The 16,187-nt window shown below is 51.9% G+C and overlaps 1 protein-coding gene and 1 pseudogene across 2 annotated transcripts; both read left to right on the top strand.

Moving 5' to 3' along the window:
* Nucleotides 1-5,390: 5,390 nt before the first annotated feature.
* LOC130577176 (zinc finger protein 501-like) lies at nt 5,391-7,027 on the top strand (annotated as a pseudogene).
* Nucleotides 7,028-11,669: 4,642 nt separating this feature from the next.
* HMOX2 (heme oxygenase 2) lies at nt 11,670-15,978 on the top strand. 2 transcript variants are annotated; one of them, XM_057372394.1, is made up of 5 exons: nt 11,670-11,787; nt 13,160-13,310; nt 13,586-14,077; nt 15,030-15,150; nt 15,232-15,978. In XM_057372394.1, exons 1-5 carry the CDS (start codon nt 11,714-11,716, stop codon nt 15,354-15,356), a joined length of 963 nt encoding a protein of 320 aa, XP_057228377.1. In that variant the 5' UTR covers nt 11,670-11,713; the 3' UTR covers nt 15,357-15,978. The 2 variants fall into 2 exon arrangements, with proteins under 2 accessions (XP_057228377.1, XP_057228378.1); XM_057372395.1 differs by having other exon boundaries at nt 11,671-11,787; nt 13,193-13,310.
* Nucleotides 15,979-16,187: the final 209 nt, after the last annotated feature.

Genomic DNA, 16,187 nt, shown 5'->3' with positions numbered 1-16,187 from the left:
AAGGCCTTGGCGGCTCCCGGCCCCCGGCAGCGTGCCACCTGCCCGAGAGCCTGGCTCACCTCTCCCCAGCGTCTCCAGAGCCACTTGCCGAGGACCCAGAGGAGCTTCACGGCCTGGAGCAACGTGCCCAAGGCCGCGAAGACGGGAGGCAGCACCTCCAGGGCCAACGCCAGGAGGCCCCTCATTGGCGCTGCCTCTTGCTGCTCTTCTTCCAGGGCCTGGGGAAGCACATCCCAGGTCCCCGTGTCCTCGGCAGCAGCAGCAGCAGCAGGGCTGCCAGGCTCCGGTTGCTGCAGGAAATGCAGCAGCACCAGCGACACCATCAGCAGCCGCGACTGCAGCTGCCCGTCCATGGTGCTGCTGACGGACGAGCTGCCCGCTCTCAAAGGCTCTGCCCGTCCTTCCCCRCCGACGTCTGCCTGGGCTCTGGCCACGGCCACGGGCTGGGGACACTTATCAAGTGTGACGCTGTCCCCAAATGCTGTGAGGTCACAGAATGATGGAATCAATTCAGCAGGAAGAGCCTTGTGAGATCACTGATTGTAACCTGGAAGTCACCCCCACCATGGCAACGACACCACAGGTTTGAGTTCCATGCCAATGCAGTGCATTCCAATATCTAATCACCCTTCCCCAGTAGAAGTTCTTTCTAGTGGCCACTCTAAACCTTGACTGGCACAAGTATGGATGGTCTGTGGCATACAGCTCAATTGCCCTTGGATGGTTTGGATGCTTGGGAAAGGCAATGGCACTTTTCCTCTCCCACCTTTCTCGTCAAGAGCTGCAAGCAATGACTGCTTTGAGAAGGATGGGGCTTGCCTTAACTGACTTTCCAGTCGATGCTGTTCTCTCAGTGTATTTCTCTCAAGTACACGTCTCACATGGGGAAAAGCTTCCGTCCTACTAACAGATCTTAATGTGGGAATATATTAGTTTTTTCTGGTTTTAGTTAAGAATTATATCCGCTATCAAAGAATGTTACATCTTTACCTTCACAAAGTGCAGCATCCTCATTCGGTAGATATAAATTATAATCATTCAAATTAATTTTTTCTTAAAGCACTCCACTATGTTAGGATAAAAAGAAGTGTAATTTTAATACCACATCTTTCTGTCAGGGTTTGGAGCTGACTACTTTGAGTTGCTTGCCTTGATGCCTCCTTATTGGTGAAGTTGGCAAAATGTAATTGTAATCGTTTTTTAAGACTATGAGAGAAGGATTTAAAATATTTTGAAGCCTTGAAGATCACAAGGACATGTCTGATACAGACTGCAAATTATCTGAATCCTATCTCATTCTCCTGCTTCATTAATCCCTGATCAAAGCAGGCCTGCCTTAGTTAACACTGGTCTTGCCATCTGCCAGTGCTAATGCATTGCCAAACAATTCCATTTGTAGATATTTCCCAGGTTTTTACCTTCCTAGTGCATCCTAGTTTGCCTTGGAAGATACACTGTCATAATTTTTTTATTTCCAACTGTGTAGCAAGTTACCAAAACTAGTTTTATAATTCTCTTGCTTTTTACACTTTCAATGCTGCCAAAAAAAATCAACTACAGTATTATTTTTTTCAAATAAAGGTTACTGTCGTTACACAAAGCTTCTGTTTTATGTGAGAGCACCATGCGAGCTTCTAAATTCACTGTGACAAATGAGCAGTGGAATTGACTTGGGATACTCCATAATGGTTTGTGTATTGTCTCATTTCCTGCCTGAACAAAACTTCCTAAATAGGTTTATTCTGAAAGACTGTGCTGCAGATGCCTATGAAACAATTCTGAATGTGAGAAGAGAGCTGTTTTCTTACACAGGCACAGCTCTGTGTGTACCATCGCCTTGTTCAATGGCACTTCATGAGTGCCAGTGTATGATCCCTCACCATGGTCAAGACCCTTGAAGGACCCAGCTGAATTTAAAAAATAAGAGAATGCTGTAAAGCCCAGAGTGGTGACTGCAGTGCCTTTCCATGGGCCGACAGATCCACACTTACAGTGCCAGTGCTTAGATATGGAAGGGACAAATCTGTGAGCAATCCTTCCTGCAGTTCTTCTTCAGGAGTGGAGCTGCTCGGAGAGCACATTTCCAGTGTGCTGGTTTGCTTTCCATATCGTCCCAGTATAAAATTTCTTCTGGAGGCATTGTGCATCAGATGTCTAATGAACACAAAGTGCCTGGGAGAAGTAATGCAGTCTTTAGCAGAACCATCCCTGTGATTACCCAGGGAATATGTGGATTCCAAATCCCTGCAAATGTTCAAGGCCAGGTTGGATGGGGCTTGGAGCAACCTGACCTAGTGGAAGGTGTCCCTGCCCATGGCAGGGAGTGGAATGGGATGGGTTTTAAGGTCCCTTCCAACCCAAACCATGTGTGATTGCTAAACACAAAGCCACTGCTCCCTTCCCAACATTTTCGAGACCTGGGTGGCTCCAGCCCCTGACAGCACTGGAAGGTGCAGTGTCCTGGAAGGACATGAAGCCCAGGTACAGATTTCCAGAATTCTGCTCTGGTGTCCTCTGGAAATTTTCTCCTCAGAAAGCGATGACTGCCATTGTGTCCTGTTCGCTGAGCCTCTGCAGCGAAGGCTCCGCGTTTCCCTGGGCACTGTCATTCCCTTCCTGCCCGAAACCGTGCTAAAGTCCCTTACAGAGGGAGAGAGCCGTGCCGGCTCACCCAACACATGATCTCCCCCATGGATCAGAAGGAGGAACTGTGGTTCTCCCAACTCGGCAGCTGCCGAGGAAAGACGGAAACAGTGCTGAGCAGCACCTGTGCAGGTAAAGGGATGGTACAATTATAGAATCATTAAGTTTGTGGAAAGCTCGCTAAGATCATGGACTCCGACCATTAACTCAGCATTGTCTAGTCATCTGTGAAACTGTCAGTGAGAAAAACTACTTCAAGGTTCCCAAACCCTACCAGAAGGCACAGGATTCACGATACCAGGATGGACCATGGTCCTCCCTGTAGTCCCTGGCAGCAGCCAGTGCTCGGTCCCAGAGAAGGCCGACAGGCAGCCATGTGTTCCTGAATGCTTTCCCAGGCACTGGCACTCCTGACTTCAGAAACTCCTGAACTAGACATGCAATGTCTCAGTATCTCATAGCTCTTTATATTTTCTTGCCATCTGAAGTTGTGCATGTTTTAGTATCTGTGACAGCTTGCAACCAGTAGTTTGATGGCATATTCAGCTGCTTTGTGAGCTGCTGCTTTCTTTAGTTTGATTTGAAGCTGCCTTCTAGTAGTTCACTTCATGTCAGTTGTTGGTAATTCAGAGCAGATAGTGCAGGAGGTATCCCCACCCACCCCATGGGCCACTTGTGGTTTTATAGTCCTCTGCAATATCCCTACCAGCTGTGCCTTTATCTCCAATGCAGAAGCTGTTCTGTGCCTTTTATTATTCATATCATGCTCTGTATCTCACTCAGCTCTATTGGAATTTCTCTGAAATGGATAATCCATCCCTGCCTTTGCACACAGTCAGGGTGTGGGGTTTGAGCAGCAAGGGCACAATTACATTCTCTTTATTCTGTTTTTCCCTAACAATCATTAACATTTCATTAGCTGTTTTGTCTGCCTGGGAGCTGCAGTTTTCATCCATCTGCTCTAACTCGAAGGGGCTATTCCAGAATGATATCAAGAACATCCTAGGCCAATCCTGGTAATAGAGGCTGTTCCACTCCGCAGTTCTTTGTTACCTGTCATTCCCCTGTCACCTGGTTGGTCAGTATTATAAGGCTCTGACACAGTTTATGTCAGCCTTTGTGTCTGAATAACACAGAATCATCAGCACCTCCCCTTTCCCATCCTTCCTGCCCATAAGGGTCACTCGTCCCACAGCAGCTGAGTTTCCATATCAGTTTTGGCAAAGGATGAATGTCTTTGGGAATGCCTTTGGATTCCAGATCTCCCTTTTGCTAAAATCACTGACATTTCTGAAGAGCTTCAAGTGGGTTCTCTTGAGAAACAGAGATCCAGAGGTACTTAAGGTGATACTTAGGTTTTCTCCCAAGCTCTGTTTACCTGGGGCTTTACTGGGAGCTTAGCCCTGGTAGTCTTGGGCATATCAGAGGCTTGAGCATCAACCCAAGTTGGCATGGGCTGAGGAAGAACCACACTCTTCTGTCTCTCTTGCTTATTAATTTTTGCCAGTTCAGCCTTATGCTTCCAGTATCAATTCCTGAACATTGTGAACTTAGTCCCCTTTCACTTAAAATACCTCCTGTGAGGTCATGTCATCGTGATTTTGATCAAACCCTTTACAGAGGACACCAACAGAACAGCTTCCCAAGCTCTACTATGTGCTCAGTACGTCTGACCCACAGAGCAAGGGCTTCATGCTGGGCTGCCCAAAATGTCCTTATCCTGTGTTTGGACATCCACCTTCTCTTTTCCTCCAGATTCCACCTGGATGGAGTAGCTGCAGACAGATGACTATCAAAGTTCCAGTTTCTGTTCCTCACATGGAACAATTTTAAGGAAAATTATATGAGGTGGTGTCAATATTACACTGAGCTATTGTAAAAGGTATCTCAGGAGTTCACTGTGAAATCACATTGTGATGTTTTCTTACACTGACCAGAAAGAGGAAGATCAAATATGTACTTAGATCTTCTGGGCTGCAATTCTSGGCTCTCCTTCCTTTCTTAGTTCTGCAGTGACTCTCCTGCTCCATGACTTCCTCATCCCAGCCCTGCATGCTCTCCCATGCATCCATGGGAGCATAAAGTTGTCTTTCTTCTGCTCCAAGACTGGCATAAGCCAGGCTCCAAGTGTCTCCACGTTTCATCCCTTAGAGACAGTATCTCTTTTGGAGTGTCTCTCTCTGCAGCCCCAGCAGCACAAGACCAGGGATGTTGCATCTGTTCTGAGCAGGACGGTTCTCTGTGGCACTTCCATGACTCCCAGTTCAGCTTTTAATAACTTTTCAGATCTCCTAGAAGAGCAGCCATCCTTCCCATTCAAGCACTGAACTTTTACCTCTAATATGCAAATAATTTCAGTGGATTCAGGTTCTGTCAGAGCACACAGGGTTGTTTCCAAGGTTTGTTCCTGTGAACATGCTGAGAAATCCACTGTGCAGTTTGGAAGGAAGTATCTGAACTTTCTGAGTCAATCTGGTGGATTTTTAGAATTTGATCCCTTTTGATAATCCCTGTCTAAAATTTCCTGTCTGTGACTTCTCTCTGGATTTTCATTTTATTACAGCTGAGGATGATATTGTGAGCAAAAAAGAGAAGAATTTCCACCAAGGTATCCCTGAGCCAGCAGAGCCTGAGAGTTTACTCTCAGGACTCTCTAGGGAGAGCAATTCCCATAGTCCTGCACAGGACCCAGTCCCACACAGGTCAGAAGGGGGTGAGAGACCTCTGGGGAAGAGCAAAGCCGAGTTATGCTGCATGGGAAAAGTTTCAGRAAGCTGCCAGATGTTATCCAGTGGAGAAATCCATCTGTGGAGAGACTGGTGATCTGTGGGGACTGMGGGAAGAGCTTCCAGGTGAGCTCCAATCTTGTCCAGCATCGGAGAATCCACASTGGAGAGAAACCCTTCTCCTGCAGYGAGTGCAGGGAGCGTTTCTGGCAGCAGTCCCATCTCATCCAGCACCAGAGGATGCACACGGGAGAKAAGCCCTATGAGTGCTTCGAGTGCGGGAAGAGCTTCAGCATGAGCTCAACGCTGCTGCGGCACCAGGTGACCACACCGGGGAGAAGCCCTTCAGGTGTGCCGAGTGCGGGAAGAGGTTCTCCGGGAACTCGCAGCTGGTGCAGCACCGGTGAGTGCACACTGGGGAGACCCTACGGCTGCACCGAGTGTGGAAAGAGCTTCAGCCAGAGCTCCGAGCTCATGAAGCACCAGCGGGTGCATACGCGGGAGAAGCCGTACAAGTGCTCCGGGAGCGGGAAGAGCTTCACCGTGAGCTCGGCCTCATCCAGCACCGGCGGTTCCATACAGCGAGCGCCCCTATGGGTGCTCCGGGTGCGGGAAGAGCTTCACGGTGAGCTCCCACCTCATCCAGCACCGCCGCTTCCACACCGGCGAGCGCCCCTTCAAATGCGTGCAGTGCGGGAAGAGCTCCCTGTGGAGGCCGGCCCTGCTGCGGCATTGGCGGGTGCACAGAGAGAGCCCATAGGCCTGTGCTGAGTGCGGGGATAGCTTCGGGCAGAGCGCACAGCTCACCCCGCACCGCTGCACCCGAAACGAGCGGCCCTGTGCCTGTGCCCCGAGTGCGGAGGGGCTTCCCCGTGAGCTCCGCGCTTCTGCGGCACCGGCACATCCACAGGGCACGGGAGCCCTAACTGGCCTGGTCGTGGAGTGGGAAGGCAGTTTCTTTTAGGAAAACGATTCCTTAAGAAGAGAGGTGCAAATAGGGGACAGGCAGTGAGAGGAGCTGGAGGTCAGGAAAGGAGCGTCGGCACAACAGGGGAAGGGGGTGTTCGGAGAGAAAACTTGGGAGGGAAAGGAAGTGCTTTGAAAAGGCTGGAATGTACTTGGTGTATTTCAGAGGAAGGTAAATGATTCTGTGCCCACATGTGGACAATTAACAGAGTGAACCACACAGACCATCTTAGAGCCCGCAGCCCTCGGTTAACAAAAGCTCCTGATCTGTGGTCTCAGAGGCGCTGAGCTCCCTCCCTCAGCAGCACAAAGAAGCCCAAGGCCTGGTGCTTTCGGCCCCCTGCACTTGCTGTCCCGGGTGTTCCCCCAGCCCTGCAGGGGCCGTGGAACGAGAGCTGCGCCGGGTGCCGTCACTGCAGCCGCCAATGAAGCCGCTGGTACCGCAGCACTACCGCCATGTTTCCTTCTCGGGCGCCACTCCCGGCTGCCCGCGCGCGGCGGGCTTTGCGCATGCGCGGGTTTGCGCTCCGGCCTCCCCTGGGGGCGGGGCCAGGGCCGCCCCGGCTGCCTCCGCCAATAGCGGCTTTGGTGCGTGCGCCGTCTCGCGCTCCGCCCGCCTACTGAAGGGGGGCCCTTGCGGGGCGTGTGGGCCGCCTTCACCAATCGCGGCGCGTGCCGTCCGCAGCTCCTGATTGGCCGAGCCGTGACCCCCCGGTCGATAAATCCGGGCCGGCCGTGCGGGGTCTTTGTTTGGCGCCGGGGGTCGCGGGTGGCGGCAGCATCGGTGAGTGTGCGCTGGTTCCCATGGCAACGCGGCCTGCCGTGAGCCCGCGGCCTTCCCCTCTCCCGTGGGACTCCCAGTGCGGGGCTCTGCCCGCTCCCGAGGGCGGGTGGGCCCGGGTACTCTGCGGAAGGGGGACGCTAGGCAGGGTAACCCGCCCGGGCATCCTCAGAGCCGTGTTTCGGCGCTGTTGCTTGCCGGGGCCCGAGGCTGTAGCGGCCGACCTGACCGCCCTGACCCGGACCGGGCCGCCTGGGCCCACAGTGCCCTCCCGCGAGCCGTGTGCCGGTGCAGAGCCGGGTGCTGCCCACCCGCCCTGCCGGCCGTTGTCAGCCTTTCCTATCCTGCCGTGTGTGCCCGCGGGCGAGTGCCTGCCCGGCGAGCGGAGCTGTGCGCTAGCACGGGGCCCTCAGAGCCCCGCAGTGACTCTGCACGGCTGCTCYTGAGCGACGCCCGGGGCTTTGGGGACAGGAACCTTGCGCTCGGTGTTCCCAGTGRCGACGGGGCCACTTGGTTCTCCTTGGCCCCACCGAGCTCAGAGAAGTCCTTGAAGAATGAAGGCTTCTTGCTGTCCCTGCTTTTCCATTACTGGGTGAAACAAACGTCCTATTTAAGCCTCAACACTTGCACAAGCGCTGCATTGCATATRTTAGTCCYAAGTGCCTGTCACTGGCCCTGCTTRGTGCATTCCWGGCACAGCTGACAGTGTGCTGGGACAGGCAGGGCAAGCACTGACTCTCCCCAGAGCAAAGGCTGTTTGGTGTATTCGTGTGTGTCTCTCACAATGTGTTCTTTGTCACTGCAGATTCAACCTTGACTGACTTACCCCTTGGCTGTTCTYATAGCCAAGGTGAGGAAACAGGTTCTTAAATGGGTGCCTGAYACAAGGGCCACYACCAAGGACAGAACTGGRCAAGGTCTTTGAGCTCACCTTGGTCAGTTYGTTGAAGTGCTGGGCTGCAGCTCTGGGAGACAGAAGTAGCTTTTGTGTAGGTACTGCTAGAAGTGTCTTGGACTTGAATTGCTGTCTAAATTTAGGCTGTGTCCAGGTGAAGTCTKCAACATACCTGGGATCAGGTAATGTGGTAATGTAGTCTGTGAGGCTCCATTTCCAGGAGCAACCAGTGCTAAATCCCTCCCTAGATATGGAGAAGGAGATGAGAATCTCTCCTGCTGGGATTGCCAGGCAACCTCTGGGATGATTCTTCAAGCCTCTAGGGCTGGGATTGTGAGGTTTGTCTTTGCTGCAGCGATACTCTGGTAGGTTCAGCCACACTCTGGGCTCTGTGTGTGGGGAAATGCCTTGAAGCTGCATGAAAGTTAAACAGCAGGTGTGAACTCTGTACTGCTGGGGTGTTTGTGAGTTACTGGACTTCTCCCAGAGTGCCCAAGCAAAACCAGGGCTTCCAGTCCTCCTTCCCTGCGGCAGCAGTCAAAAGGCCTTCAAAAGGCACAGGATTATTGGGATTAAATGTCATCTTGCCCTGAAAAGAACAGCTGTGCATCTGGGGCATGCAGCTTGCTGAGGAGTTGTGTGCAGGGGCAAACTACACRCATCTAGATGAGGTAGAGGTGCCTCCTCAGGGGTTTTGAAAGCTGTCATTGGGAAAAAAAAAATGTTTGGAATGCTGATGTTTTCTTTACCAAGCCTTCTCACCACTCTTCAGCTCTGCCATCCCAACTAGCAGATGTTGGATTGCTTCCAGACAGGCTCTGTCCAGGTACTGGGGAGGTCTGTGTTTACCCTGAACATCAGCCAGGTCCTGGRTGAGCAGAGCTCCCTGCAGCAAATGAAATGACATTCCAGCCTCTGCAGAGGAGGTGGGCAGCTGCCTGAACCTCCTCCTTGGCATGTGGGACACGCTTCTTTTCATAAGAGCAGAGAAACCAGGGATGTGACTGTAGACTGGAGCTTGTAGTTGCCAGTTTTTCAGTAAGAGCAGTGATGTGTGGTGGCATTAGGCACAATGGCTCTGACTTCCCTCCCTCCYGGTTCTGCAATAACTCAGCACTGGGAAGGATGGGATTGGTTTGTGCCGACTTGTCTTTTTGGGGAGGAGTCTGTGCTAGAGACTATATTGGGAAAAATCTGAGCTTCCAGAYTTTCTTGCGCATGTTCTGCCCTCGCCTGGGGCTACAGGGACTGGTGTTACCACTGCCCTGCCCATTGCCATGGAGAGGCAAGTGTCAGAGTGAGCCCTGCAAAACACGCTGGGAGAGATACAAGTCTGAGAATGCACCAAAGGCCCTCAATGACTTTTTTCATGCTAACCCCTGCTCCCAGCAGCAGTTAGTGCTCCTGGGACAGTCATTCACCATTGGTTGTGCTTCTACAGCACTACTAACAGGGTTGGTAAAGGCTTCTGTGACCACCAGGTCCCCCTTTGTGATGTGGAAAACCAAGTTYCTGTGTGAACATGAGTGTGCTCAGTGTGGGAGTGGAGGCTCTGATGAGTGAGCAGATGTGATGATCTCAGGGTCATCTATGTGTGACCACTGGGAGCCTTGAGCCATTGCTGCTGATTTCTGAGACCTGACCTGGTATATTCTTTTGGGTAGATTTGATGCGAGCCTTCAGGCCTCTCCCAAGGRATGAGTGGTGCTCAGGTGTTCTGTAGCTCTGCTCTCACCTGCTGCTTTGTACCAGCAGCTCTTGCGGGCATGTGGGCACAGCACACTTCACCTCCAGGACTCTGGCTTTCTGGGAGTCTAAGATAAATTGGAACTAGTTTGTCTAGTTTCATTTTGGGAACTGCATCTCTTGATGTGCAGCAGAACAGGCAGGCAGGGTGTCACAGAGCTGGTGATCTGCACTGGCAGGAGGTGTGTAGCCTGTTCCCCCTRTGTCCACAACAGGCTTCTGGCTGAGCTCAGGTGGGTCATTTGCCTTTGTGCTTTGGTTTCCCCTCTCTGCAGTGGGCATTTCCCAATGGCTGAAGCTGTGTGAGGAGTGAAGATCAGTCCAGAGTTTAGCTGTCTAGTGAGTTACTGCATAGACAATACAGCAGCTGAAGCTGGTTTCTGCTCTGACCTTTATCCTGGGGTGGGCAGGCTGCACCATGCCATGTCAAGGGAGGGGTGATGAGAATATAGGGCTGCCACCCCAAATGACCCAGATTGACTTCTGTCCCAGCCCTGGGCTCCTGGCATCACAAAGTAATGCATTTGGTCAGTCTTCCCCTGAGGAAGGCTGTGTCCCAMGGACCATAAAGATTGTGATTATAGRGRAAACCTTCACCTGGTGATGAGTCCCCCCAGAGCAGGTGCTGTGCCTGAGCTTGGGGGGMCCTTGTGCTGTACCTGAGGATGTGGCTCAGCTGTGCTCCTGGCTGGAGAGTGGACAGTACTGAGGTCGTTGTGAAGCAGGGCTGTAGAAACTCAGTGGTGAGCAACTGAAGGGCAATTAATTTCTAACTGGTGTGTTCATGTGAGCTGGGCTCCAGCAGCGGCTGTGCCAGTGCTGGCCCTGTGCTGACCAGCTCAAGGCAGCTGCTTGTTGGTTCTCCCAGTCCCCAGCTTTGAGCAGTGAATCCATGGATGCAGCCCTGTAAGGGGGAGCTGAACTGAAGGGGGGCAGCATGAGGATGGTTCTCATGGTGAGCGCTTTCTGAAGAGCCAGCATCAGCTTAGCTCCTCATTCCTCTGCCAAGGCTGCCTGTAAGGTGGTGRTGCTGCTCTGCACAAAGCTGATTACAGGTCCATTTTATAAATGAGGTGCCTGGATTTTTGTGCTCAGCCAATATAATCCAAGTGTGTCTTGTTCYTGCTTCTGGGTAAGGCTTGTGCATCCTGTTACATCCAAGGAGRTTTTGTTTCCTTTTGCAAAGAGGAGGGAGAACCCAGCTACTTGTRGGATTGGAAGTAAAACCTGCCAGGCAGGAGAGAAGGGTGTGAGTGGGAACAGGAGCTCTCTGCAGCTCGCTCTGCTTGGAGAGTGGCCCAGGAAAGGCAGAGCAGTGAAGTCTGCCCCTGTTTTGGAAGGTCCTCCTCTTCTGTCACAGSGAATGTTCTTGTTTCCCCTGTGAGCTGCCTGACTTCAGAGCTCAGCTGGCCTAATGCACCACYGCTTCCTTCCAGGGAAGCTCTGTACTACTCTGTACTGCTGTGGAAATGTAGCTTGTTCTTCCTCCTGAGTGAAGGAGAGGGGCTTCCCCTTCCTGTTACTCTGCTCAGAGTTTGACACTGGGGGAAATATTTGGTAGCATGAGGGCAAAGCAGCCTGCTCACAGTTTCAGTGCAGATSCCCAACATGGAGGTCTCATCTTCAGCTGGGAGCCATCCTGAAGTGGGAAACAGAATGCAGGCTGCTTGCTSTGTTGTAGGTCTCCTCTGAGGTTARTGTTTTGTRAACTGRGTGTCAGTGCTGAGGTTCACCTGAGGTGGCTGAACTGAACAGGCAAATCTGCTTCCTTGGAAGTGCAGGGTGTGAGGTGGATACAGCCAGAGGCGGCTCCTCACTGCCCTGCCTGGTGGAGCAGCTCAGAGAGCTTCTTGCTGGACTGTTCAATATTTCACTCCCATCCCTTTGCTAAGGCAGCTTCCCCTGAAAACTCGTCTCTGATTTTGCCTTTCAGAKTGATCCCCAGCACTGACTACAATGCCATCAGCCCTGGAGACAGGAGAGGAAGGGGATGTCTTGCGCTATGAGGAAGCAGAAGATGACAGTGTCAGGTGAGTCCYGTCCTACACAGTGGCACAGACACAGCCTCAGGCAAGGCAGAAGATCTTCCAGGTAAAGGAGTGATCCTTCTCATGTGGAAGAAGTGCAGGACCACAATAAGTGACTAATCAAAATACATGCTGTGAAATCTCTGTAGTCAAACTACTGGAAGGATGGAAGCGATGGGAAGGAGTGATCTGGCAGGGCTGACAACATGGTTATGGTTATTTTTTTTTAGTCTCTACTATCAAAGTCACATTTCACAAACACTTYGACTATTTGGCAGTTGTGTTTGTATCTTCCTGGCCAAAGGGAGACAGTTTTCCATGGCCTGCTGGGCAGGCTTATGTGACAGCCGCTTCTTGTTTTGAAAGATGACTCTAGGAGGTTAACTCTGTTCTGGTGAGCTCTTGCCTTTGCAGAATACACAGGTCTAGGCAAGGACATTTTCTAGGCGGTTACTTTAAAAAACAAATTCACACACATGTTATAAAGCCAAGTCTTTAGACTTGGAAAATGGAAAGGATGACTAGGGTACTTCCTAAAAGACCTAGACAGGCTGGTTAACTTCTTTGATTTGACAGGCTCAGCTTCATGAGAAGTTAATGTTTCCTGRCTCTCCTGGCACACTCAGTGGGTCTGGAGTGTTCAAAGTCTCCCTTGGAGCTAACAGTAATGTGCAACCTGGAGCAAACTAGTGATGAAAAYCATAAGGTGCACTTTGGCATGATTTGAGTGAGTGTATGTGTTGATACTGTACCAGTGTCCAGGTAGGTGCTGTGCCTGTAGTCTAAAATCATAGATTTTAATGTTTTGGGTCTGTTTTAAAATAAGACACCTTGTGGAAACTTGCAAAAGCAGTGTGATTCAGGAGAAATAAACGTTTTAAGGCTCTTCTTACATTATTGTGCCATTCAGCTCTCCTCTCCAAAAGTTGATATCCAAGTTGGGAAAGCTGGGGACCTGCTTGTGTGTGCATCTACTCCCATCTGAGCCTTTTTCCTTCTCCAGCAGCAAATACCACCAAGACCCTGTGCCCTTTAGCCTGTCCTGATAGTCGCTCTCCATTTGCTCAAGGCTTGCTTGTTTAGTGTTGTTTGGCTCACATGGATGAGAAGCAAAAATCATGGTGCAGGGATTAGAGGGTCCTTTAGAGTTGCCTCAGCATCCTGGGCCAGAGCCCCTGCTAAGCTCCAGCCCTCCTGGAGTGGCGAGTCTGGTTGGCACATGGGCTGCTGCCACCCTGCTGCTTCCTCCAGCTGCTGCTAGGTCAACGTGCAGGGTGGCTTGAGGGTCCCACCTCGTATATTCTCTGAGCTGGGATGGTGGCGGGGGGGATCCCTCAGAACACAGCAGGGACTAATTCATTGCTGTGTGTGGCAGTGGGGTGAAAGGAGCTCTCCTGTTTGCCTGCAGCCCCATGGACCTTTCGGAGCTGCTGAAGGAGGGCACAAAGGAATCGCACGACCGTGCAGAGAACACTCAGTTTGTCAAGGACTTCCTGAAGGGAYGGATCAAGAAGGAGCTCTTCAAGGTGAGTATGGCTCTGCTTCCGTCTGTTTGATGTACCCAGTGACTGATGCAGACTCSAAGGCAGAGCCCCACAACGCTGGGGGTGTTATGGAGGTAGAGCAGAGCCTTTGCTCCTTCAAGCAGTGCCTGCCTGGTATAGGCTCTCCAGCCTGATTTTGTGCTGGACCTGGGGGTTTCCTCTTGTTTACCCCAATTCCATGCAGGGGGGAGCAGTCATGAGGTGACTTGTGCCCATCCAGTGACAAGCTTCTCACGTGAGCTGTGCTCTGTCTGTAGCTGGCCACTGTGGCCCTGCACTTCACCTACTCTGCTCTGGAAGAGGAGATTGATCGCAACAAAAACAACCCAGTCTTTGCTCCTCTGTATTTCCCTGTGGAGCTTCACCGGAGAGAAGCGTTGGCCAAAGACCTCAAATACTTCTATGGAGAAGACTGGAAAGAAAAGATCCAGTGTTCAGAGGCAACTCAGCAATATGTGGACAGAATCCATCATGTGGGACAACACGAGCCAGAACTGCTGGTGGCTCACGCKTACACACGCTATATGGGGGACCTCTCAGGTGGCCAGGTGCTGAAGAAGGTAGCCCAGAGGGCCCTGAAGTTGCCCAGTACTGGGGAAGGGATCCAATTCTACGTGTTTGACAACGTTTCCAATGCRCAGCAGTTCAAGCAGCTTTACAGAGCAAGAATGAATGCCTTGGACTTGGATAAGAACACTAAGGAAAGGATAGTGGAAGAGGCCAACAAAGCCTTCAGATTTAACATGCAGGTACTAAACAAATCCCTTGAGGACCGGTRTGTGTGGGTGCTGCAGCTTTTAAATCTTGCCCAGGTTCATTCAGTCATACCACTCACCCAGGTAGTGGTTTGGGGCTGAGACCACTGCAGGCCCTCCTTGAGGGGTTGGGATTCTAGTTTTACAAGCTGTTTCACTAGCTTCTGGAGCTGGTGTCAGGCAGGCATTCCTCCCATGCTCCAACATCATAGCCAAGCCCTTTGATTAAAGCAAAATTACTGTGACTTCAAGATTCCCGTGGGCTGTGTGGCTGTRAAGCAGTGAGGGGAGCAGAGCTCTTGTCCTGAGACAGCCTCAAATAGCTTGAGTGTGTTGCACCACCCTGGTGACAATTCATCTCCTGTCTCAGGTCTGACGTGTTGTCCTATGGTCAAAAATGTCTGGAGCCTCTTGTTCCTCCCATAGCATTTGCCTCTCATCAAACCTGACTGAGCTGCCACTTGCCCCAGGGGATGAACACAGATTTAGCTACGGATGGAAGCTTTAATCTGTGCTTGTAGCAGGTCAGTGTGATTTAAACTGGCCAGAAATATGGTGGGATGTGGTTGGCTCCTTTGTCAGGATCCTTATGGAATCCCACAGCAGCGGGAGGGGGCTGCCTGACCASTGCAGAAGCTGGGATCCTACAAGGGTCTGCAGCAGGGAGAGGAGAGCCTGTTGCCTCCCATTTCCACCCACAGCAGGCTGGGAGGTGAGCAGCAGGGTGGTGCTGCCTTGCTCCTGGCTCTGACTGGGTGCTCTTGGGATGGGCTATGCCTTYCTAGAACTGTAAGGTGTGCCAGTTATCAACACAGCAAGATGCTCTGTAAGTGTGGGGACAGGGAAGCAGCAGTGGTGCTTGCCTGTTCTCCCAAGTGGTGCCAGGGATCTGGCTGAGAGCTGCCTSGCTCTGCCTGCTTCACATGCTTGCTGTGACCACTTGCAGGTGTTCAATGAGCTGGACGAGATCGGCAGGTCACTGGCAGAAGAAGCCCAAGATGGAGGCTTTCCAGTCCACGATGGAAAAGGAGAYATCCGCAAATGCCCCTACTACGCAGACAAACTGGGTAGGTGGTGGCAACRAGAGAGCTGCCACGGGTACATGGCATAAGAGGGGCAGTGCTAACGGTGCTTTCTGTGTCCTGCAGGCACAGCAAGCCCTGGCTGCCCCTTCCACACCGCCATAGRCCTGGCCAGGCAGCCCCTGGTGCAGCTGGTGCTGGCAGCCTGTGTGGCCSTGGCAGCAGGAGCTGCAGCCTGGTACATCCTGTGATGGGCACAACGTGGCTCTGCTTGCGGGCAAGGGGAGAGATGTGCCCTGCCCATTTTCAGACCTTTCCCTTGCTGGTGGTGAGTTGGCTGCAGAGTGGGAGTGAGGAAATAAACAGGAATCCTGCGGGACTGTCCAAGCCTCCTTGCACACGCTGTAACACCACGTCTTTAGCTGACATGCACAGGACTGGCCAGTGTGAGGAGGTGAGGATTCTACTGCAGCACTGGGACAGCTTTTAAGGCTAGAGATGTCCTATCCTGACAAAGGCTTCACATGCTTGGCTTTTCATCTCCGTCCCTGGAGCAGTGTCTGGAGGGGGTTTCCTGCCCTGGATTGCATCCCCAGAATGTGTCATCAGCCTTTTCAGCAACAAGCACTTGCTTTCCTACCCTGAGAGGCTGAGGCTGTGCTATGGGGCTATTAGCTCAAAGCAGTGTCCTGTTTGGTGTGATGTCCTGGAGACCAAATCTGACACCTGGTGGAGGGAGCTCCCTGGGTCTGGGGGCAGGATCATGGTGGGGTATGGAGGTGACAGATGTGTACTGTGCAACTTTGGGTTGAGGGTTGGTTATTGGTTACTTTTCCTGAAGTCTTGACTGAAATAAAAAGTTGCAACGCTGTAGCTGGGGAAAGCCAAAAGCATGTCACTGGGAGAATGGGGAGGCTGGGGAGGGGGTTAATGGGGAGAAAGGGAGTGTGGAGTCCCACACCATTTTACTCGTCTCTGACTCATGCAGTCCTTGAGAAAGTTCTGCCCTTGCACCCACTGTCCCTGCTGTCTCCCCTGGCAGTTTCCATGTGGGGATGCCCATTGCCCTGTTCAGAGGACAC

Source organism: Malurus melanocephalus, unplaced genomic scaffold (genome assembly GCF_030028575.1).
Source record: "Malurus melanocephalus ecotype Western Australia unplaced genomic scaffold, MMel_1.1 scaffold_170, whole genome shotgun sequence".
Classification (NCBI taxonomy): Eukaryota; Metazoa; Chordata; class Aves; order Passeriformes; family Maluridae; genus Malurus; species Malurus melanocephalus.
Note: the sequence above shows the minus strand (reverse complement) of the source record. Positions and strands in the feature narration are given on the sequence as shown.